General features: G+C 45.2%; 1 protein-coding gene across 4 annotated transcripts; it reads right to left on the bottom strand.

Annotated features, from left to right (window-relative positions):
- Positions 1-13,214: 13,214 nt before the first annotated feature.
- Positions 13,215-24,872, bottom strand: ZNF281 (zinc finger protein 281). Of its 4 annotated transcripts, XM_081491997.1 has the most exons (4): positions 24,831-24,872; positions 21,606-21,647; positions 18,723-18,771; positions 13,215-17,949 (listed from the first exon to the last, which is right to left on the bottom strand). In XM_081491997.1, the coding sequence occupies exons 2-4, from the start codon at positions 21,623-21,625 to the stop codon at positions 15,310-15,312; spliced, it is 2,709 nt and encodes a 902-aa protein (XP_081348123.1). In that variant the 5' UTR covers positions 21,626-21,647; positions 24,831-24,872; the 3' UTR covers positions 13,215-15,309. The 4 variants fall into 4 exon arrangements, with proteins under 4 accessions (XP_081348123.1, XP_081348122.1, XP_081348124.1 ...); XM_081491996.1 differs by lacking the exons at positions 21,606-21,647; positions 24,831-24,872 and having other exon boundaries at positions 18,723-18,807; XM_081491998.1 differs by lacking the exons at positions 18,723-18,771; positions 21,606-21,647; positions 24,831-24,872 and adding an exon at positions 18,085-18,193.
- Between the last annotated feature and the right edge of the window lie 39 nt (positions 24,873-24,911).

Here is a 24,911-nt window from a genome sequence, read left to right as displayed (position 1 = left end):
ATGCCCTAACCTAACCTGAACCCCAAACCACAGGAAGTGTTGGCAGCTCGGCCACACGGAGCCCTGGTCTGTTTGTTGACGCTTGGTTCCCCTGTGACGCCGTAATTACACAGCCTGCGCCACCACAACCCCAGGCTCAATGTGCCCCACTCCTGCCCAGACAGCTCCCTTCAAAGCTTCCCTTTGTGAACTCTGGACACACAGCCCAAATGAAACTCTCCAACCCCGACCTCCTGCGTTTACCGCAACCTCTCTCCCCGCGGCCTTTCAAGAGGAGGCTTTTCTCCACTCACTTAACACTCGCCGAGCACCTGCCACGGGCTGGCCCCGAGGCGGGGACAGAGTGACAGCGCTGGGCCCATCAGCCCGAGGCGGGGACAGAGTGACCGAGCCCGTCAGCCCACGCTGGGCTCCCGCAGGGACAAACTCCAAGAGAGGTGACCGCCGCGGGGCTGGGAGGGTCCCGCAGGAAGCTTGGGTTTTGCCTTAGCAGGGGAGCGACGCTCTGAGTCCTTCTAGAGGAGGCAGGTTGGACGGCAGCAAAAAGGAGGCTGGGAGGAGAGGAAAGCAGTTAGTGGAGAGGTGGACAGACCAAGGGACTCTTCTCGGGGTGACTGAGAACCTGGCCGCCTGCTCAAACGGCGAGAATCGGAAGGATCGGGTTTGGGGGCTGGGTGAGGTCCCACTCTCCTCCTTTCTAAAGACTTCCTGAAAGCTCCTCTCCTGAAGGACTGTTTTGGGCCTCTGGGCATCTGGCTCCGGCCCTGCCCATGTGTCTCCTGGTGGACGTCGCCCAAGCATCTACAGGCCCCAAGGGGACCGCTCTGGAAGGGGCTCCTCTCCTCGCCAAGTCCTCCCGTGCTCCCGGAAACCCTCCAGACCCAAGGCACTGCCGCCCATGCCCTGGCCCCCGACACCCAGCTCGGCCCCGTCCGACCAGCCCCTATGGTGTGGTCAGCCTCTGGACTACACCTCGCCCCCTCAGCCTCCGCCTCCGGTCTCATCCCACCCACGCCCCCGCTCTCCAGCCCCAGGGCTCTCTCCTCTCCCTGCCCGTCTGACCCCCTTTCCCCATGCGGTGCCGTCCTGCCGCCTGCCCAGGGGGTGCCCCGCGGTTGTGGCTGTCCCCAGACCTGGCCTCCTTTCCTTGGGCCGTGCTGCCTGCCTGACTCCTCAGCTTCCCGTCGGACATCCCCAGCGCCCCCTGGAAACTCCCCACTCCCCGTCAGCACTCCGGGCTGCTGCCCTCGGTCACTTGACTTTTAACTGAGGTCAAGAGGAAGGACCACATCTGATTCTTAGCTTCTCCATCAGCGAGTGGTGCCTGGTACGCAGTCCTGCTGTTACGGGTGATACCCTATCTTGAACACTGACATACTGAAAGTGATTCTTGAGTTGAAGAGTGAAGTCATTATTTTAGGTCTTTCACCAAATTCACCTAGTCTGTTGCATTCTACTGGAAAGGAAACACCGCCCACCATGAGAGGGATGTAAAACTGGCTTCTCACCTGCGGGGACTGGTTTCACGTGGATCCACTCATTTGATCTCCCCTGCAACCAGTGGCATAAATCTGCAACATCCCTGGCTGGTTAGGATCTACTTGGCGGCACAGAATATCTGAATCATCAACTTGTTAGAAATGTGAAGGTATTTTTTCCTTTTTTGGCAATTTTTAAATAAAAAGCTAATACTGAAAATCATTAAAAGTTTGTGGAATTAAACCTGCTAGAAAAGACTGATTTCTGTGTTATCAGCATGCTAAAATGGGAAGTCTCAACAGTGAGGCAAACCGGTTACACACAACTATGATATTACTATTCATCTTATACAGGTATCTTAAGAAATTTGTTTTGCTAAAAATTCTGAAGTGTCCTAGTCAAATTAAATCCTTAAGCAATAAAAAGTATGAGCTGCCTCTTAATGAGATAATGATAACAAGGTACTGGTTGGCATCGAGAAGCATCTATAACCTCCAAGATGAGGTGTTTTATGCCTGACACCCGCTCACTTAGAATACTGAAGTCAGATCCCAAATACTAGCAACAAGTTTTGTTTTCCTTTCTACCTATTTTTGGGGAAAGATTAAGTGGGATAGCTGACTATATAATGAGAAGTCCCAGAAAAACCAGTCATCAGATTATAAACACAACCAGTAGAAAATCACGTGACATTTTTGTTTTTAAAAATATTCTCTAATTATCTTCAATTTCCCAGTTCATTCTCTAAGCAAGTCCTAAGTTAAACAGCTTCAAAACAGATTCCTCAAGAGATGATAAACCAAAAACTACAGTTAATATATAATAAAGACTAGTTTTTACTCTTGACTATGTCATTTTCTATTTTTTTCTCTAAATTAATTACTCTGAAAACAAACTGCATGGTATTATAAACAACCTTGATACTATAATACAACTCCCATTTCTAAGAAAATTATATTTCCTCTTATCTACTTATTAGTATTTATTAAGCAAGAATGCTATGATGCATAACAAGAAGAGTCAAGTTTTTCTATAAGTTGTCATATTTTGGGGAAACAAAATACGGAAGGTGGTAATAATTATACTAAATTTCCTTTATATTCATCATGCCAGTGGAAACTACAAAAATAATCTGAACATCGTAGAGACAGAAAACAATTTACTGTTTCATGTTGTAAAATGTCCTTTGCTCAAAAAACCTTTTCCAGTGTACAAATCGCAAATATTAGCACTACCCGCTGTGCCCACTGCAAACTGCCCCACACAGCTGAGCACAGCAGTGTCAGCACTGCCTCTGGTGGAATCACAGACGGGACCTGGGCAGTCTGCAAGAAAGGAAGGGTAAAAATAGAAGCCTTCACTCCCATACATCCACTCAGCCTGCTTCTGCCAAGTCAACCTCTTTCAAGTAAGGCCACAGGCCTTACCTGTCACAGAGCAATTTCCTGTCCCCGCTCTGACAGTCACAGCAGCCCTGAGACCCAGGCAGGCACCTGTTTTATACTTATGGGAAGAAGGCATCTAGATCAGCTTAGCAGAGGCTCAAAAGCCCTGCCGCCAGGAGCTGCTCAAAGAACTCACGCCTCTGGGGCTTGGAGCTTGAGCTCTGTCTGTCCGTTTCCTGGGAGCCGGGCGCCAGGCTGGGCAGGGAGCCCCGCGGAAAGTGGAGGGCGTCTGGGCTGAGCTACAATCGCATGCCTCTCTGCCCTTTCGCCATCTCTCTGGTGGAAGGGTCCTAACCCAATCTGTTCACCCGTAAGATGAGGTGATTATGATCCTGCCAGTTAGAACTGGACATGGAACAACAGACTGGTTCCAAATAGGAAAACGAGTACGTCAAGGCTGTATATTGTCACCCTGGTTATTTAACTTATATGCAGAGCACATCATGAGAAACGCTGGGCTGGAAGAAACACGAGCTGGAATCAAGATTGCCGGGAGAAATATCAATAACCTCCGATATGCAGATGACACCACCCTTATGGCAGAAAGTGAAGAACTAAAGAGCCTCTTGATGAAAGTGAAAGAGGAGAGTGAAAAGTTGGCTTAAAGCTCAACATTCAGAAAACTAAGATCATGGCATCCGGTCCCATCACTTCATGGCAGATAGATGGAGAAACAGTGGAAACAGTGGCTGACTTTATTTTTCTGGGCTCCCAGATCACTGTAGATGGTGATTGCAGCAATGAAATTAAAAGATGCTTACTCCTTGGAAGGAAAGTTATGACAAACCTAGACAGCATATTAAAAAGCAGAGAATTACTTTGCCAACAAAGGTCTGTCTCGTCAAGGCTATGGTTTTTCCAGTGGTCATGTATGGATGTGAGAGTTGGACTATAAAGAAAGCTGAGTGCCGAAGAATTGATGCTTTTGAACTGTGGTGTTAGAGAAACTCTTGAGAGTCCCCCGGACTGCAAGGAGATCCAACCAGTCCATCCTAAAGGAGATTAGTCCTGGGTGTTCATTGGAAGGACTGATGTTGAAGCTGAAACTCCAATACTTTGGCCACCTGATGCAAAGAGCTGACTCATTGGAAAAGACCCTGATCCTGGGAAAGATTGAGGGCAGGAGAAGTGGACGACAGAGGATGAGATGGTTGGATGGCATCATCGACTCGATGGACATGGGTTTGGGTGGACTCCGGGAGTTGGTGATGGACAGGGAGGCCTGGCGTGCTGCGGTTCATGGGGTTGCAAAGAGTCGGACACGACTGAGCAACTGAACTGAACTGAACTGAACTGATGATCCTGCCTTCCAGGCTTGTCGGGAGAATTAAATCAGGCAAAGTATGCCGGCTCTTGCACAAAGCCGGTGTTCAGTAAATGGTAACGCCCCACCACCACAAAAGCCAGTGGAACCTCAGGAACCAGGTTCTTCAGGACATGTGTTTGGGGTGACAGGCCACACATTAATTGGGCTCCTTTAGGTTTATGCAGCTCCAAAATCAGACATTTGGGCCAATGGAGCAGAGTTCCAGGTCACCTATAATAAGCTGCTTCTCCCAAGATGAGAGGCCCCCTCCTGCTCCACGCATGTCCAGAAATGCTGCTGATCTGAAGCAGTGATTTGCACGCCATGTGAAGGGGTTATCAGATAATACACACAGCTGAAGACTAGTCTTTAAGGGACATTTCCTTTTTAAAGAGAAGAGAGACTTGGAACAAATGAGAGATTAGTTATCTCTTCCTTCACTAGTTTGTGTTTTGATGTTTTCAATATAAACTAACCCTAATTGATGCTTTTGAACTGTGGTGTTAGAGAAGACTCTTGAGAGTCCCTTGGACTGCAAGGAGATCCAATCAATCCATCCTAAAAGAGATCAATCCTGGGTGTTCATTGGAAGGTCTGATGTTAAAGCTGAAACTCCAATACTTTGGGCACCTCATGCGAAGGGTTGACTCATTGGAAAAGACCCTAATGCTGGGTAGGATTGGGGGCAGGAGGAGAAGGGGATGACAGAGGATGAGATGGTTGGATGGCATCACCGACTCGATGGACATGGGTTTGGGTAGACTCCGGGAGTTGGTGATGGACAGAGAGGCCTGGCGTGCTGCAATTCATGGGGTCGCAAAGAGTCGGACACGACTGAGCAACTGAACTGAACTGAACTGAATATAAACATGAAATTAATATAAATAAGGAATCTGAGCTAACTACAAATTGATTCTCATTAAAGAAACTAGGCTGATCGCAAACTCTGAATATCACATAATAATCCTAAATCTATCACCATGGTGAGCCAGAAATTGTCCAGCATGCACCAGAATCATTACAGTGCTGAGTCAAATCTCCAGATGCCTCTAATATTCCATCAGTGATTTTAATTTAAAATTTAAGAAGCAGGAAGTTCCTTCAATTAACTAATATCACTGTCAGATAAAACAATGAGAGTAACTGGCTTTAAAACAAGCTTAGAAATGAAATCACTGAATCAGGTAGGCCCAAGGAGGCTTTTGGGCAAAGCTTCTGGGTAAAAATCACCCCATCTTTGACCACACAGAGCCCTGTACGCATGTCTTGCACAGCGATTGGTCAGGTTCCAGAAGCTCCCCGGCCTGCTCCCCAGTCACCTCTATAGTGGCGGCCTGGGGGACACCTTCTGTGCTGGGAAACCTTTGCTGCGGGGTCTGTCCAGCCACATCCCCGGTCTCTTTCCACGAAACGCCAGGAGCAGACAGCCTGGCTCCAAGCTGTGACAACCACAGCTGTCTCCAGCAATCACCCATTGTCCCCCGGAGGGCAGAACCGCTCCGGGAACCATCGCCTCTCCCGTCGCCCCTTGGGTGTCGCAGTGCACTGCACGGCGGGTTGAGGAAGGTCACCCTCCAGCCCCCGGGGTGGAGCTCCACGCGCCACTTCACAGATGAGGAAACTCAGGTTCAGGACCATGAAGTCACTTCACTTCCATCCAACGCGGAGCCACGCTGCGAAGTCACGTCTAACTGAAAAGATCTATTTGGATCTTTCCATAAGGCCAGAAGACCTCTGATGAGAGAAGGCCCAGTGGGGCTGGGTAGAGTTCAAAACAAAACAAGCCCACCAGCCTGAGAATCAGCAAGGGGTCTCACCGCCTCTACCACCGGTGTGGCCTCCCCCGGGCCGTGCTCCTCACCAGGGATGCGGAAACGTCGGGCCCATCCCCAGCACACAGGGCGCCCCTGCCAACACCCGGGTGCGCCATCCCCGCCGTCTCCAAGCCTTCCTGACTGCCTGCAAGCACACACCCCAGCCCCGCAACCTATGACACATTGTTCAACCAGCTCCCCTACTAGAGCTTCAGGGTACTTAATTCTGGCCTCTTTTCACCTCTCACCACCCAGAACACTCCAGGTGCTGGATCGGTGGATTGACTTTTAAAAACTGAAACAGTGACTGTAACAATGGTGGCGAGGGATGTTGAACTGTATACACACATCTATCAAATCACGATGCTGTACATCAAAAGCTAGTACAATATTACATGTTCATTAGGGTCAATTTATTAAAAAGGTGAACAGAAGAAAACCAGAAAAATTCAAATTGAGGACCTGTGGGATTGGGATGGATTTTGCTTCTCCCATCGAAGGGAAGGCAAGGAGAGTGTGGGAGCCTCGGTGGAAGTCTTAGGGCAGCGCTCCGCAGGTGTCCCGGAGGCTCTGGCTCCGCTGCAGCTTCCGACTCACAGGCCCGGGGTGGGCAGGGCTGAGACGCTGCGGGTCTCAGGTGCCCAGGTGATGCCCACGGCGCAGGTCCACTCTGCATAGCCCGGCCCGAGACAACCAGACAGGGCACCTGGGCAGGGTCTAAAACAACGCTGCTCCAAGAGGAGACTCAGGGCTGCAGAAGACTGACTAGAGTGGCGTGCCCGTGGAAAGCACACTCGTGGGCACCTCTGTACCACCTGCCTTTCGGCTTCAAAGGCCGAGGAGGTGCACAGAGTCTGCACATCCCAGACTAAACAATCCCAAGTTTACACGACATCTTGTCCACAATGTAATGACCATCTTATACATTTTGGTCTTGTTTGGGCAGTAATATACTGGAATCTCTAGTATTTAAAAATATTAAGCTTAATTCCTGATTACCATACAATAAATACTGATGATGAATGTATCTCATGTCAGTGTAAGGGTCAACAAACGCTTTCTTTTCCAGTCACTGAATGCTGCAGTAATGCTTCAACATTACCTGATGGAGCAGGGGACATGCCAGGTGCAAGAGCAGGTGGCTGTCCTCCAGCCTGAGGTGGGTAACAACGTAATTGGGACCAAAATTAAGAGCAGCACTGATCATCACTGTTTCCAACTTACAAAAGTAGGTTTGCCTCTGAGACCCTCTGTAACAAGAGAACGCCTCATTTAGTTTTATTACAAAAGGCAACTTTAGGTAAGCAAAGTGCAACTATCAAAACCTCTTTTAAAAAAACTATTCCTAATTTAAAATCAAGTGATGCTATATTTCTAACAGAAAAAAATGACTAAAACTTACATCATTTATGGATTAGTAAGTTTCAGCTAACCGTTTGATAGAAAAAAATGACAGGAATCACAGAATTTTTAAGATACCCACTTCCAAAGTGCAAAGTAACTTGATGACTTCTTGGTTCTAATCAAATACCCAATAGTGATCATTTCTACAAGATAATTCACTGACATGTTCCTCTCTTCAGTGTTTAATTTTTACCTTCCAACAAATATTTCTAGAAATGCACTACAGTTTAATCAAGTGAAAACTTCTAGTTTTCTTCAAAAAAAATCTTTTAACTCACATTTTACCATTAGCCTGAACTGGTGCCACCCAACACCTGCAGGTCCCCTGAAAGGTCTTAAGTGGCTGTTCTTGAAACACAGGCAGAAACCGTACGTGAACAAAGAATTTCAAACACAGGTGAAGCTCAATTTTCTAGGCATGTTGATCAGAAAGGGGTTTTTTCCAAAGCCCAAGTCAAGCTGGGTTCAGGCAGTGGTTGCTCCCTCCTGACAGGCTAACCTTTCTTTCCTTGTCTTCAGAATCTCAAGAGCTCTGAACATATTCATCTTATTTATTGCTGAGCTATGTCCCCACCATCTGTTCTTGCTGGTATTTCATCAGAAAATTCTTTTTTCCTTTATGGAATATCTTCAGCCCTAGTAATTTGTGTTCTGAATATTTTGTTACAAAACATACAGTATATGGTTGGCAAGGAGTAGTGAGAATAAATTTGATTACCTAAATAACTGTTTACACCTGGCTTTTAGACAAAATCATTAACTGAAACATGAAAGAAAATTCTACAAATATTTTAAATTTCTTTTCTCACATTCAGTTGCCAAGATTCCAACTGATACTTCAGTACTGAACATTTTCAACGAACAGTACTTTCAGGCCATTCAAAATGTTTCTGTATTTTAGTTCCAGATGGGAGTACTGGTTCAGCTGAGTAGACTGCCTGAATATAATCCAGAGGGATCATTTCTTGTTCAATTATAAAACACGTATACAACCTGTCCTCCTTTTCACACGTCATTTACACTAGCATCATCGGCAAAAATACTATTATGTCATTAATAGTCCTCTCCTCTTCTTGCCAAATGCCGATTTCAGAGGTTTAGTAAAACTCAGAGTGAACAAAATGAAAAGCTGTAATTTTCTTACTCTATCAGTCTTCTCTAGAAAATTTCCCCAATCTTACTTTAATTTTGTCTCCATAATGCACTCCTGTGTTTCACCGGCAGGAACCCACAGGAACCCACGTCAGCTTACCACTGCTGCTAGTTTTCCAAAGCTCACTCAGCCCTTCAGGGCCCTTCAACGACACGACCAGAGGAAACGCCCCTTCATACCATCTCCTGGGTCCCTCTTCCCTCTACACTCCAGTCCTTCCTTCCTTTGCAAAGACGAATCTGTCACAACAGTTCTAATACTCTGAACATGTTACATTCTGTTCAACATTTATAGGTTTTTTATATTCACACAAATCCTTACGTTTATGTGAATATAAAATAAGTTTTTTTATATTCACATAAATCCTCACAGAGTCAACTATGTTAAATCTAGTCACAGCCTGATTATTTTCCTTAATAAAAATTAAGCAATTTAAAATGTGAGAGAGAAATGGGCTCAGGTTTTTCTAAACTTCAAATGATCAGCTAAATTACCAACACCTCTAAGAAAAACACACAGCTAACTATTCCAAATGTAACTGAGTATAGAAACACTTACAATATCTTAGTGGACTTCATTAAACACAAGCTAAACGCCTGTAACTTCTGCAGGACCGTCTCCTGAATCCAGAGGAATAAAATTCCACGGTAACTTACCTCACAAACAACACAACCCTTAAGAGTATTAACCCAATTTTAAGACGCTCACTGAAGGTCTACTTATAGCAAAAGTGGAAAGTAGTACAAGATCAAGGGTTTTTTTTAATGAAATCACTATCAGGCACTTTTATTGTTTGGGCCACTAAGTAAGAGAGGGCACCTTCAGAAAGGGTTTTTCCAGTCCTACTCTCAAGGTCAAGGTTGTCTACCAGAGACCCAGAAGGATACCCATTTACAGCTCTCACTGCCCTTCCATAAAGGACTCTCAAATGTTTGCACTTGGCTTTCTTGTAGGAAAGAGCCTAGTTTATGCACAACCAAACATAAAACAGTTATATTGCTGATCCTGTCAATTTTGCAATCCACTCTTTAAAGAAAAAAAAAACAATCTAAAATATCACTTTCAGACTTAAAAAATCTGCATCCCCAAAATCAAAATTAAAACTTTAGCTCCCAACTAAAACTAACTTTCCAATAGATAATGCTTATAAAACAAGATTCTTATTCAAACTAGAAAGAACAGATGAGCCATCACAAGTTAAAATTAAACAACATTTTGCAATGCAAACCTTTAAAAATAACTTTTAATTAGGGAGTTCCCAACTTTTTACAATCACACTTTTCCGTTTTCATAACCAAGTATGCCTTTATATACTGTACTTGCCATTTTTTCTTTTTTGGGTTGGGAAGGTAGACTCAGAGCTTTTGTCTTAATTCCTAAATTCTGTGCATATTCACTTCATCATATATAACAATAATTTTGACTCCAATCATTTTGATGAGAATTTTAAAATTCTCACCAACCAATGGAAGCTATGTGATTCTGAGTTACTAAAGATAACAATATATAAACACAAAGATTAGCCATCTTTTTCCTAGTTGGGAATGTAAACATCAGTTCACCACGGTTGTCTTGTTATTTATTAATTCTCCACAATGGAAGTCCATACCAAAGTACCGAACGAAGCCTGAGCTGAAAAATTACAAAAGCGATGCGTTTTCCCATCACAGACCTCCTTTACCCTTCTGATCACTTCCTCTCCAGGACCCCGACAGTACTGGGCTCTTCTACACTCCGTATTTCCCCTTCAAATCCTGTTCCTTCTCTCCTCCATTCTAAGAGATCCCTACCTCTCTCCCTTAACACACCACCTCTGCCCGCTTCTCCAAAACAGGCAGCACATTTTTCCCTGTGGAGTGTAAGGTCCAAATCATTACATTTTTCTGTGGCTATTTATCTACATTTCCCAAGAGATACCTATTTCAACACAAAACATGCTTTATTTACAAGGCTTTTATCTTGCACAGTGTCAGCTAGTCACTCAAGACTACCTGAGGTACAGGCCTCATGTTATTAAAAACACAATTATTCCTTCCAGACAAGAAGGCTGTGGGCTTTCATTTCGGCCGATACACTTATGCGGGAAGCTACTTCCCTGCAAGTGAAGAACCACAGTAGTTGACTGTTGTTATTATGCGCGGTTAACACATTTCTTTGTTGATGGCAAAGACTGAACTATTGTCAAGCCTAGCATCTCGATGGTACTTATTATCAGATGAGAAACTGCAAAGAATTATAAATTCTATTCATTATTTGACTAGCTTATCGTAAAACTCTATGGCTTTATGTAACCTGAATTTATTCCATAAATGCTAAGTAACAGATAAATTTTAATATTGAAAATCACTGTTCCATGCTTTTAAGTTCACGTATTGACCATGTTATTTATACAACACAAGTTCAATGCTTACACAGCCTTCTAAAGAAAGGATCCTTAACCCGGGGTCCACAGGTTAAGAATTTTTTTTTTACCATTACCAGGTTTTGGTGGGGGGCAGTTTTTGTGAGCCTATAGATGGGCTTGTAAATTTTCATGTGCAAATGTATTTCTGCTAATGCAGGGGGTGGGGAGAGATCCATTCTATGATGAGCTGCCCCGAGTCCATGACCCTAGAAATGCAACGCAACTCTTCCCAAAGGTTCACGAAGAATTAAATAGAGTCTGCTTACGTTACACTCATGCAGTCAATACTTTTTGAAAAAGCAAAAAATGCAAAAACAAAGCAGAAATAATCTGAAAAATGCATGTGCTCTTTATGGTAATGATCTCTTTTAAAACTATATAACCTCAGAGAATTTGGTGGCTTTTTTACATTTTTTTTTTGGATCACGAGTTAAGGACATAAGAATTCCCAGATGCTGTCTTCATGCTCATCTGCATTTTAAGTAATAAATTATTAAGGACAGAGAAATAACAAGTGGAACTGAAACAACACTGTTGCTCAAAATCCATGAGAAACCCTGTATCACACCGTAGAAGGAACGGGGGACCGGCAAACCGTCTCAGACCTGTGCCCGTCAACAGCAGACGGACAGCATCCGTGTGCCGTGACCGCACCACCTCACCCGGCCACACGAGCCTGGAGACAGGGCACGGACACGGGAGCCTTGCGTCACGTTTCCAGAAATGAAACCCTGCCATGTGTCACAGAACACAGACCATAAACTGAGAAAATGACAGTCTTCAGATGCAGTTCCCTCTGAACATGTAACTCTTCAGTCCAGAAGCGAATTCTTTTCTGAGGGAAGTTGTCCAGCTCAGCAAGAACTTAGGAATCCGGAAGCTGAGAGCTGTGCGTCCTCACGGGGCTGGACCGCTCAAACTGTCACCCAGCTCAGGCACAGACGCTACGAACGACAAGCAACTACAGAACGTCAGACACCAGTGAGGAACCAAAGTTACCTCTCTCATCTGGTGAGTGTAACACACAAAAACTAAATCTGAGCTATAAATACTTGTAAACTGCAGTTTTTTAAAAAACTTAAAAAAATTGTACAGATTTCTCACCCCTCCCCCCCATTTTTTTCGTTTCTGAATGAGATTACCTCACAAATCACTAACAGGCAACTGCCAAGTTATGGTAGACCTTATCTTGAATTCACAGCAGCAAAATCCAAATTCAAAGCATAGTTCCCTACTTCATACCCTAATATGTCAGGAGTAAAAATCTTAATTTTAAAATTATCATATTCAGATACAGATGTATCTGAAGAGCGGGGAGAGTCAGTAGATGAACAAAGTTAATGCCAAGGTTAATTAGTGTTAAGGTTAATCTAGAACGGAGAAATAAGTCACCGGTGCAGAGATCACAAGTTGGATTTTAACGCAGAATCAGTGAGATTTCGCTTAGTGCTCTTGTTCAAGAAAATGTCCATATCTAGGGAATAATCTTGGCAAAGAGAAAACAAATTTACTTTCCCTAATTAAATGGCTCCACGAGTAGATAACCTCTCTACAGAGAAATCCATCTTTATGCTTAACATGAACATGTAATTTCTCTACACAGTATCATATACAAAAAAAGCAAAGCCTCAAAGACCTAGTCTACCCTGTGAATTTCAAAGCATCATTTTCTCACAGATTTTACACACACCTACAATTTTTCCCCTTTATCTTTAAAACTTAACATACATACTAACTTTCAAACCTTTTCTGCATCCTCAGTATTTACATGTCTTGGCTCTCTCCCTCTAATATCTATACTCACAACTGCTTGAAATAGTTAAACCATGATTTAACAATCCGTTTTCTTCTCTACTAAAAATGCTCAGGGTGATTTTTGTGTTATACTGTTCTTTCACTACAATCTTTTGGAGTTAAATAATCTCTCTGGAATAATATTTGGGATGGCTAACCACATTTCCAAAAAACATGTTCTAACTTCCATACTATTAAGTTTCTATTCTTGCATACGCCTCAAATTGAAGAAAATATTCAACTAATTTTCAAATAAACCTAGGAACATGAAACACTCAAGTTAAAAACACACAGACATAAAATTCCAGTCCCTAAACTGCAGGTTATACTACTGACATGAATATTTTATGAAATGTATTTAAAAGAAAAACCTGAAAAATGTGACTGGATATTAAGTGATATCTCCTTTCTTCGATTTTGTGATTAACAGGTCTTTTATTGGTAGTAAACTAGAGCAAACAATCAGAATAGTACATATGCAGTATTCAGTACACACAATAAAAGTTAAAGGAATTCAAAACCTGTATAAAACAAAACACTGGAGAAAAAATCATACAGCTCAAGAGATACAGTGGGAAAGGTCCTCTCCATCCTTTGATTACAGCTTGTACTCTGTACCAAACAGAACTTACTGCACTTACCAAAATAATACAGACTTTTTAGTACTGAGTGTATTTAAGAGGATTAAACACATTTTCTAAGAACCTTGCAATGACACATAAGTGACCCTTTCGCTGGTAAAGCAGACCTTTAAAAGAGGAAAAGTGGGGATAGGAAATTAACTATTTTGTAACCATTTTAAATAATTTCTCATTTTCCAAACACTGCTTTCATAACAGAAGTGTTTTACACTTGCACAATATTAATTCCTTTATTATACATGGAAGCCTGTGGTAGGCTGATTACACAAGAAGACTGCAAACAACCAGTGGTACGCTTCTAACGTCAGAAGAGTACATAAGACTGAAACATCACCAAAAGTACATAAAAAACTCATCAGCATCAACATCAAAGTACATTAAAAATATAATCAGGAAAAAAATACAATTGCTAAAAAGTGGTTTAGAGCAGAGCCACTGTCTACCAGTGGCTTCAAATGGCAATTAGCGTTCAAAGCAAGTTTGGATGACTTTATAGGACCCTTCTACAATACTGACTAACGCACCCTTTTAACATGTACATTACACAGGCTGCAATTTCACCAAGAGGTGCTGATGTAGTTTGTTACTAAAAGAGATACTCTTAACCCTCACACTGACTCTGTCACCAGTTGGAATTACCACCTTATTAATATCCACAGCTCCAAGTATGGGGGGCTTTATTATACATGGACATCTGTGTGGGTTGGTTTTTAAAAAGGGGGAGAGGGATGCCTGACCTATTGTTTGGTGTTTGGATGCCATAAGGCAGAGGAAATGCACGACGAATCATGCATTGGAATGTGAATCATTCTAAAATTGAAACTGTTCAGACAGGGAGAAGAGGGAACCAGGAAGGCCTCGAACTCTTACGAGAGGACAGGTTAAGAACCAAAATAACATAAACTCCCCCAGAAGTGTGGGTGACATGCAATAACAGAGAGAGAGAACAATGTTTTTAGGCCATGTATAAATACCACACACCCCAAACCTCAAAGAATTATGTAATTCCAACTTGGGTTCTAATACTGGAACCAACCAACCACGTGGGTTTTAACACTGTGCCCATCAGCTCTGGATGGAGTCACAGCCTTGTTACAGCTGGGATAAGGAGAGGGTGCTTTTTTTTTCCTTCTCTTATTAAAGCTATCATTCCAGGCTTTGATCAAAGATCCAAGAATATTTGTTCTACCAGGCTGGAATGAATGTGGTTTGGAAGATCAGAGTACATTTAAAAGCTGCAACAAAATATAGGTAGCCAACATCTCAGAATTTTGGATCAGCCCAGATGGAGACAGCAAATTGAAATGTTTTCGATCCCTTAAATGATGAAACGTATATCACATCAGCCCAGATAGAGCAATTTGAAATGTTTTCGATCCCTTACTTATATGATGAAATGTATTATCATACTATCTGTAAATTGGATATTCCATTACAGTGATAACGTACAGAATTCCCATGCGTTATTACACTTTCCTGAGAGTAAAGCAATTAGAATAACCTTAATCCTAGCAACAAAGTTTTTTTTTTTTTGTGGGTTTTTTGTTTTGTTTTTTTTTGTATGATTTTTTTTTTTTTTTTTGCATTTAAAACTTTTGGGCTATTCCCTGACAATCTATACATGTAAATTTGATTGCTAAACATTGTCACTTCGAATGTCAAACTATTTTAATCTACTGATTTTGATTAAAAATCATAATACAAACAGAGCTAAAATCACGCTAACAAAATAAACTAAATATGAAAAGTTGCATTGAAAGGGCATTACATTATTCTTAATAGGATCGTGTACAAACATTCCAATGGCAGTGTTCTCAAAATAAAACAGAATTACATCAGAAGACCTCCAGCCTGGCCACTCCTGGGACCTTACCTGTAACTCTGGCTGGTGGGGGTCTTTACTCTGGTGCTACATGGCTCACTAACATCAGACATCATGTTTGTATACCCTGAGAAATCTGACACTGAAGTCCTTGCTCTATGGTCCACTTCTCCATTAGAGTTAGTGATAAAGGTCATTGGCACCCTGCTGCCCGACTTGAACTGAGAACCAAACGCTTGTGCGAAGTTCTCAATCTGGTACGTTGTTCTAGGCTCTACGTCTTTCTGAGGATCTATCTGGCTAGCTAACTCCTGAGATGGGATCTGAAAGCTTGCTGAGGACTCTAAGTTTTTCTGTTGTTCCTTCTGGCTAGTCAGTTTCTGAGATGAGGCCTGGAAGGCTGACGACGTCTCTAAATTCTTCTGAGAATCTATCAGGTCGTCCAGCTCCTGGGAAGGTGTCAACTGCTGATGTGTGGCATCCAAAGCGGATAAATAAAGACCTGGCTGAGACCCAAACAACATCCCAAAAGGAGGCTTTGGCAATGAAGATGGCAACACTGAGGTAACAGACTGGCCGAAACCACACTCCAAAGGAGATGTAGTGTATATCTGTTTTTCTGGGAATAAAGTGTGGTTGTGGAGAGGTGAAGACAGGCTGACAAACTGGAAACCGTGTCCCAGAGGAAAACCTGCATTCGTGGATTTTTCAAAAGCCTGTTGGAGGTATTTGGAGTATTCTTGCAACATGCTCACCTTGTCATTTGAAGGAGTCTGGGTGCCGGGGCTCAAACTTTCCTCTTGCACCAGTTCCGAGTGTTCTCCCGAGGCGTGCAGGCCCACTCGCGGCTCCGCTATGCTGAAGGGGTCCTCCTTCTGGCTCTCCGACTTGCTGGAGTACTGATCCAAAATACTCTGCAAAACCTCGTCAGGGATTCCTGACTTGTCATGACAAGACTTGATCTCCGCGTTCAGGGCGGAGGAGTCAATAAGGGACAAGGGGGCCTCGCTGTCCAGAACGCCGACGCCGGCGGACTGAATGACGGACGGCTGGGACACCATGTGTCCCACGTTCACGGAAAAGGCACTGTTGCTGCTGGCGGTTGGCAGGTATCTTCTTTTCTTTGAGAACTGCATGGCATCATCGTAATTACTGCTTATCTGACCTTGTTTGCCACCTGTACTCTGGAGGAGACTAATGGTCTCCACGCTACTGTTTGACACGATGCCAAGGGAGCCGCTGGGTTTCCCGGACAAGGACTTCTGCCCAACCAGATCTGGTAGCGGTGACACAAAATTCAGGTAGTTTTTATCGGTACTCTTCCTGCTTCCTTTCTTGAAGATCAGTTTTGGCACCCTCTTCTGGAGTTCGTCTATGCCAGGGCCAACGATGCCTCCACTGGAAGACACGGTGGGCATCTCTACGGAGTAACTCTGCATGTTTATACTGTTGGACAGGTGGGATTCATTCGCTTTCCCCGTCTTGGGCTCCTTGCTCTCAACGGCGAGGCTCTTGGACTTCGCTTTTCTCCTCGAAGAACTGGTATTTCCCTGAGACAACACAGCCAGGTTACCCACGCTGCTGTGACTGCCGGAGGCCCCAGGTTCCGCGCTGGGCGCCCCCTTGCCCAGGGCCTCCCCGCACGTGCGCCTGTGCTTCAGCAGCCGGTCAGTCCTGGAGAAGTACTGCTGGCAAGTGTCGCATCTGTATGGCTTTTCTCCGCTGTGCGTGCGCTTGTGCCTCTCCATGTGGTACTTCTGGATGAACTTCATGCTGCACTGGTCGCAGCCGAAGGGCTTCTCGCGGCTGTGGATCTTCTCGTGCCGCTGCAGCAGGTACTTCTGGATGAAGCCCATGCTGCACTGGCCGCACTGGAAGGGCCGCTCGCCCGTGTGGATGAGGACGTGCCTGCGCAGGTGGTAGGAGCTGCGGAACGCCGCGCTGCAGTGGTCGCAGACGTGGGGCTTCTGGCTCGGGGACAGCACGGCGCCCTCCCCGTCCCCCGCCGCCGGCGGCTTGGAAGAGGCGCCCGGCTTCCTCTTGGCTTTGATTCCCTGAGATTCTGGCTTTGGCCTCTTGGCCTTCTTGACGCTCGCGTCCGGCTTGGGCTCCTCGGGGCCGCGGGGGTCGTCAGTCCGGCCGAGCAGCACGTCGCGCGGGTGCGGGTGCGGGTGCGGGGCGGGCGGCGGCGGGTGCAGGGCGCTCAGGTCCTGGATGACGCCCGCGCCGCCCCCGTCCCCGCCGCCCAGCCCCGGCGCCCGCTCGTCGGCCCCCGCGAACAGCCCGCCGTAGTGGGGGTGGGGGGCGCCCGGCGGCTCGTCGGGGTCGGCCGGCTTCTCCTGCTTGATGCTGACCAGCGACTGCAGGAAGCCCCAGGAGGTCCTCTGCGCCGGGAAGGCCGCGCCGGGCGCCGCCGGCTCCTTCTTGAAAGTCACGTCCGGGGCGGGCGCCGGGGGGGGCTCGGCGGCCGGGGCCGCGGCCGGGGCGGCGGCCAGCACGCACTGCGGGGGAGGGGCGGCCGCGCCCGCCGGCCGCGCGAAGCTGGCGACCGGGGGCAGCCGGTGGTTGAACATCACCATGCCCGGCGGGAAGCTGGACTCCATCTCCGCCCGCCCGCCGCTGCCCGCGCCGCCGCCGCCGCCGCTCAGGAACGCGCTGCCGACTTTCATGCCCCGGAGCAGGCCTGGCTGAGGAGAGGAGAGAGGAGTGGGCCGGCCGCCGGCCGCGGCGCCCCCGCCCGCCCGCCGCCGCCGCCGCCGCCGCCGCCCGCGCCCCCGGCCCGCGCCCGCCCGCCGCCGCCGCCGCCCGCGCCCCGCACTTACGGGTCCCGCCGCCGCCGCCGCCGCCGCCGCCGCCTCCGGTTAATAAAAATAACGCCGTCCTCTCCACAATGGAATTAAAAGCCTGCGCGGCACTGCGCAGCCGCGGCGCGGAGCCTGCCGGGAGCTCGGCGACCCGGCCCGAGGGCCGCGGCGCCGACCAACGCGCCTGCGCGGCGGCTTCCGCCCGGCCGCCTGTCAATCATGCGGGCGGTTGGGCGGAGGGAGCCCCCCGGGAGGGGAGGCTCCGGGAGGCCGGGCGCGATTGGTGCGGCCGCGCGCGCCGGGCGGGCTGCGGGCCGTGCGGCTGCGCGGCGGCGGCGGAAGGCCGGAGAGGAGGCGAGGCTGCGCGCGGCGGGGTCGGCCTCCCCTGGCTCTGCGGCTTGCGGGCCGGCTGTCGCCGCCGAAGCCCGGCGCGGACCTGCGGGAGGCTCGGGGCGCCGTGGGTTCCGCCTGCCTTGCAGGGGGCGTCCAGTGCTCGGGGTCCGAGACGGGGCGCTTAGGGCGCCGCTCCTGGGCTGGCACGCTGTTTCATAGTGGGCGCGGACCCTCTGCATTTGTGGGAGGGGCCCGCTTTGAAACCGCAGCGGAGAGAGGTACCATTGCAAAAAAGGGAAAAAATTGTCTTACTGCCAACCTACCTGAAGGCTACGGGTAGAGGAGACCGCGTGTAATCCAGGCGCGGCAACCCTGTAAAACACGCCCACATACATGCTTTATCATCATCAGATGTTTTTTAAATGCCCGCATACCTTCGCCGTCTGGCTGATGAGTCTGCCGGCCCTGTTGTGTTGCTGTCTGGCCGTCTGTGTTATTTACGGGAAATGGACCGCCAGGCCCCTCTAACAGCCCTCCTCAGATACACTCTCCCTTCCCTAGTACAGGATACTGAGAAACGCGGGCAAAGTCACTATAATTTCTTTTCTTAAGAGAAAATCACAAAGAAAATCATGAAATCAAAGATCAACAAAAATCGAACAAATATATATTCATTGGCTAATGTAGACACAAGGAAGGCACTCACTTTCATATTAAGCATGCGGAAACTTACGCCAGAATCTTTCCTAACCGAGAGTGTATCCAAATCCCAGACTTTTTTTTTTTCATAGAAAAACCAGCCCTGTGACAATAATTTCTTTCCATGGTACGTTTTCATGATGAAATTACAAGTCCATTGCTTCACAGTATTTCTAGCCAAATAACTTCTCATGGTTAAATAAGAAATGACGTCTCATTGAAATTTCCCAATTGGAAACTTAAAAATTATTAGTTTATCGTTACGGCATCCGGTCCCATTCAGTTCAGTTCAGTCGCTCAGTCGTGTCCGACTCTGCGACCCCATGAATCGCAGCACGCCAGGCCTCCCTGTCCATCACCAACTCCCAGAGTTTACCCAAATCCATGTCCATCGAGTCGGTGATGTCATCCAACCATGTCATCCTCTGTCGTCCCCTTCTCCTCCCGCCCCCAATCCTACCCAGCATTAGGGTCTTTTCCAATGAGTCAGTTCTTTGCATCAGCTGGCCAAAGTATTGGAGTTTCAGCTTCAACGTCAGTCCTTCCAGTGAACACCCAGGACTCATCTCCTTTGGGATGGACTTGTTGGACCTCCTTGCAGTCCAAGGGACTCTCAAGAGTCTTCTCCGGTCCCATTACTTCACGGCAAACAGAAGGGAAAAAGCGGAAACAGTGACAGATTTTATTTTCTTGGGCTGCAGGCTGTGACTGCAGCCATGAAATTAAAGTTGCTTACTATTTTGGAGAAGGAAATGGCAACCCACTCCAGTGTTCTTGCCTGGAGAATCCCATGGACGGAGGAGCCTGGTAGGCTACAGTCCATGGGGTCGCAAAGAGTCGGACACGACTGAGCGACTTCACTTTCACTTTTCACTATTTGGAAGGAAAGTTAGAACAAACGTAGACAACATGTTAAAAAGCAGAGACAACACTTTGCCGACAAAGATCCATATGGTCAAAGCTATGGTTTTTCCAGTGGTCATGTATGAATGTGAGAGTTGGACGGTGAAGAAAGCTGAGCGCCGCAGAATTGATGCTTTTGAACTGTGGTGTTGGAGAAGACTCTTGAGAGTTTCTTGGACTGCAAGGAGATCCAATCAATCCATCCTAAAAGAGATCAATCCTGGGTGTTCATTGGAAGGTCTGATGTTGAAGCTGAAGCTCTAATACTTTGGCCACCTCATGCGAAGGGTTGACTCATTGGAAAAGACCCTAATGCTGGGTAGGATTGGGGGCAGGAGGAGAAGGGGACGACAGAGGATGAGATGGTTGGATGGCATCACCGACTCGATGAACATGGGTTTGGGTAAACTCCGGGAGTTGGTGATGGACAGAGAGGCCTGGCGTGCTGCAATTCATGGGGTCGCAGAGAGTCGGACACGACTGAGCGACTGAACTGAACTGAACATGTACAGATGTGAGTTGGACCATAAAGAAGGCTGACCATGGAAGAATTGATGCTTTTGAACTGTGGTGCTGGAGAAGGCTCTAGAGAGTCCCTTGGACAGGAAGGAGATCAAACCAGTCCATCCTAAAGGAAATCAACTCTGAATATTCTTTGGAAGGACTGATGGTGAAGCTGAAGCTCCAATACTTTGGCCACCTGATGCGAAGAACTGACTCATTTGAAAAAACCCTGATGCTGGGAAAGATTGAGGGCAGGAGGAGAAGGGGACGAAAGATGATGAGATGGTTGGATGGCATCACTGAATCAATGGACCTGAGTTTGAGTGTACTCAAGGAGACAAGGACGGGGAAGCCTGGCATGCTGCAGTTCAGTTCAGTTCAGTTCAGTCGGTCAGTCATGTCCGACTCTTTGCAACCCCAGGAACTGCAGCACGTCAGGCCTCTGGGTCGGACATGACTGAGCAACTAAACAACCAATGGGCTTCTCTGAGCTTGCTCAAAAACTTGTGCTCAGTCGCTCAGTTGTGTCCAACTCTACAGCTCTTTGGACTGTAGTCGTCCATGGGATTTCCCAGGCAAGAATACTGGAGTGGGCTGCCATTTCCTCCTCCAAGGGGTCTTCCTAACCCAGGAATCAAACTCGTGTCTCCTGTGTTTCCTGCATTGCAGGCAGATTTTTTTACCTGCTGAGCCATCAGGGAAGCCCCTCAAAAACTTAGAGACAGTATTTAATGAGTATTTTGAGAAGAGAAATATTACTATTTTTCTAACCTTGTGCAACTACATAGAAGTATTCTGCTACTTAAACTGTGCAACTTTGATACTGTCAAGTATAGTTAAGTGTTAAAAGAAAGACTGAAGATTCACAAACTTCAGGCAGGAGTATAGTATTAGTCAATGCCTATGAGAAATGAGGCTGTCCCTTTACTCGGGATGGCAGTGTTTAATGGTAAGCTGGGATGCATATAAGCTAGTCCAAGCATGAAGGGCAGCAGGACACTCATATGAAAAGCCAACTTTGTTCCTCAGTTATCAAGATAAGAAACCTGTCATTTCTCTCATTCACTCTGTCAGCCTTGAGATACTCCAAGCCGACTTACCTCTGTGTTGTACACCCCATATATCAGGAAGATGAAGAGACCCTGTAAAATAAAATGGAGGGAAAAAGCTGTTAACGCTAATCATTTCAGCAGTAGAAATACCTGAAATAAACTTTCCTGGGAACAGACAAAAGAAGACACACTTCATCAAGGTCAATTTATTTTTCTATTTTTCAACATTAGAAGCGGTACCTTGAGCATTTATAAGGTAACAGACCAACACACCACTTATAGTGCTTGTGCCATTCAGTTCCTCAGAAATAAAAGGACAAAAATGCCATCCCAGGTACATAGAATATTAATTAGAAAAATCAGTATACCAGTCTCTGAAAGATAGCTGGGTAATGACAAACTCAGAAAATGTCATCAAAGGAATCAGAGAAATAGCACTAAGCATCAGTATTTATAACTAATGTTTTAGACTACAGCGATTAGAATATATTTGATACAGTCTTCAATGGGGTAAAAAAATTTTTTAGTATTAAAGTATAAAATGGCTAAAAGGATAAACTTAGGGTGGTAAGTGTGAATAGTTTTTAAATATTTAAAATGCCACTTCAAGTTAAAATTTCACATTATCAGCTGTTTGAAACTGCACACATTTTTATTGTATCCTATATGTAATACAAGTTCCAAAGATCTGTATTTATTAGTTCTTAACATTAGAAAATAATTAATTGTAAGATATAAATTAAATCTGTCTCTTAAATCTAAAATTGCACAAGGAGCTATATTCAATATTCCATGATAAACCACGATGGAAAAGAATATGAAAAAGAATATATATGTGTGTGTGTGTGTAGCTGAATCACTTTACTGTACAGTAGAAATTAACATTGTAAATCAACTATACTTCAGTAAAATAAATTTTTTTTTAATCTAGTATCTTACATTTTAAAAGTAAATAAAACTGATATGGCTTAAACTTAGTAGAAATAATATGGAGCAAGAAATTTCCCATGTGTTTTTGCCTTACAGAGGAAATAAAAATCTATATTGTATTAGTGTCGTTGCTGCTGCTGCTGCTAAGTCGCTTCAGTCGTGTCCGACTCTGTGTGATCCCATAGACAGCAGCCCACCAGACTCCTCTCTCCATGGGATTCTCCAGGCAAGAACACTGGAGTGGGTTGCCAAGTCCTTCTCCAATGCAGGAAAGTGAAAAGTGAAAGTGAAGCCGCTCAGTCGTGTCCGACTCTTTGAGACCCCATGGACTGCAGCCCACCAGGCTCCTCCGTCCATGGGATTTTCCAGGCAAGAGTACTGGAGTGGGGTGCCATTGCCTTCTTCAATTAGTCTCATTAGGTACTAATAAATCAAATACTAAATAGGTGTCTGGGGTAAAATCTGGATGCGATTCAAATAAAGTAATATGGCATTTTCAAAAAGAAAATATTACAGGAAAATTTAAATATTTGTTTTACCTCTGAATACTTACATGTTACAGACTATGGGAACCACCCTAGAACAAGGAGACTGAATAAAACAGAAATGAGTTTTGTTCTTTGTTCTTGTTCTTTTTTAGCAGACTTCATTTTTTAAAAGCAACTTTATATTTACAGAAAAATTGAGGAGATAGTACCAAGAGTTTGCTTATATCTGCACTCAGTCTCCTCTGCTGTCAACGTTTCACGTTAGTATGGCACTCTTTTTACAATCAATCTTGTTAGTTTTCAATACCACTATCTATGTAATACCAGAAACTAAAACAATTACAGTACTCACACCCCATCTTTCAAGTTGCCTTTGTCAAGATATACAGAGTGCGGACTGAATTCAAGCTGCTTAAATAGCACTTATTTTCTAGGCTTTTCGTACATATTCTAGATCATTCAAGAAAAAAGTATTTCCTTCTCTAATTTATGAAAAAGCTGTAAGATAATGGACGTTCCTTCTTCCTTTGTGTGTGTGAGTGTGTGTGTTCAGTCGTGTCTGACTCTTTGCAACCCCATGGACTGTAGCCAGTCAGGCTCCTCTGTCCATGGAATTTCCCAGGCAAGAATACTGGAATGGGTTGCCATGCCATCCTCCAGGGGATCTTCCTGACCCAGGGATGGAACCTGCGTCTCTTGCATTGGCAGAAGGGTTCTTTACCACTGCAACACCTGGGAAGCCCCCTCCTGCCTTTAGTAACTGCTGATTTTTATTTCATATTGTGTTCTATAGTTGTAAATTTAAGAGTAGGTCATTCAGACTTTACTTCTGTTTGTGAGATAGGAGTATTTTGCTTTGTGAAATAGATAAGTTCTTTTTTTTTTAGAATTTACCATTAACACAGCATTATATATGCCTAATTGCCTAGTCTATCAATCTGTGCATCCTCTATCGCCCATCAACCCATCTTAAATTTTGGTACAGAAATCAGTACACTCTCCCTAAAGTCAATATTGTTTACAGTAATAGATGACTTCGTGACTAAATACAATTTCCTGTATATTGAATAATATGCACTATGATTTCAATATATTAAGAAATTTAGCTGTTTTCATGAAATCCATTTGATGCTCTGAAAATCATCATTTCTCTTCTATAATGTGTATAGTTACTCCAATAATTTATTTTGTGAATTCAGTTTTCTCCAAGAGGAAAAAAGTCACATTTTCCCTCACATCTTGGTGAAGTAATGAGAATATTTGTATTTATCGCACTTCCATGTTTCTTGTTACACATTTTAAATTTTAATACATTTATCCTTAAAGTACTGTAAAATGATCAACATCAAAACTCTCCCTGTAGAAAAAAACAAATTAGACTGAAAAGAGATTTTTAAATAAAAGCAGCTTCAGTTTCAAACATTTTTTTCTCTTTTTCCTGTTTCTTCAACAGAAGCACTAAAGAGCATAATGAGCAAGCCCCCAAGTGATGACTTCCCAAGACCCCAACAAGGTCTGAGACTCGAAGTCACTCCAAGGAACACCTGCCTTTCTCCCTCGTGGGTTGTGCACCTGATACCGCCACGACCAGTTGAAAGGTAGAGTGTTGGTGATACTTAATTTTTAACTGAATTGTATGCTTCACTCATGAAGCCTTTTTCCCCACTGATTTTACCAGCTAGTGAACAGTTGTGATCGTTTACACCTAACTCTGAAGAATTTCATAAACCGTTCACTACTGGATAAGCATCCCATTTCTTCTATTTTCCAATGAGAAGAATCAAAACAGAACCAGCGAAACATAGCGGTCCTAAGCCATAACTATGACCCACTCTCCAACCCCCACAGAGAATACCTTTAAGAACAGCTGGAAGGAACCAACTGCCAAACTTCAACTGGCACTGAGGTTGCTGGAGCTCCTTATGCCAACATTCTG

This window comes from Giraffa tippelskirchi, chromosome 5 (assembly GCF_054371585.1).
Source record: "Giraffa tippelskirchi isolate mGirTip1 chromosome 5, T2T-mGirTip1v1.2.pri, whole genome shotgun sequence".
NCBI lineage: Eukaryota > Metazoa > Chordata > Mammalia > Artiodactyla > Giraffidae > Giraffa > Giraffa tippelskirchi.
Note: the sequence above shows the minus strand (reverse complement) of the source record. Positions and strands in the feature narration are given on the sequence as shown.

Excerpts from the sequence above, each read along its gene's own strand:
- ZNF281 (XM_081491996.1), bottom strand. The coding sequence starts at position 18,794 with ATGTATGTGGGCGTGTTTTACAGGGTTGCCGCGCCTGGATTACACGCG. Across the intron at positions 17,950-18,722 it reads CCTCTACCCGTAGCCTTCAG|CCAGGCCTGCTCCGGGGCAT; the intron begins GTAGGTTGGCAG and ends TCCTCTCCTCAG.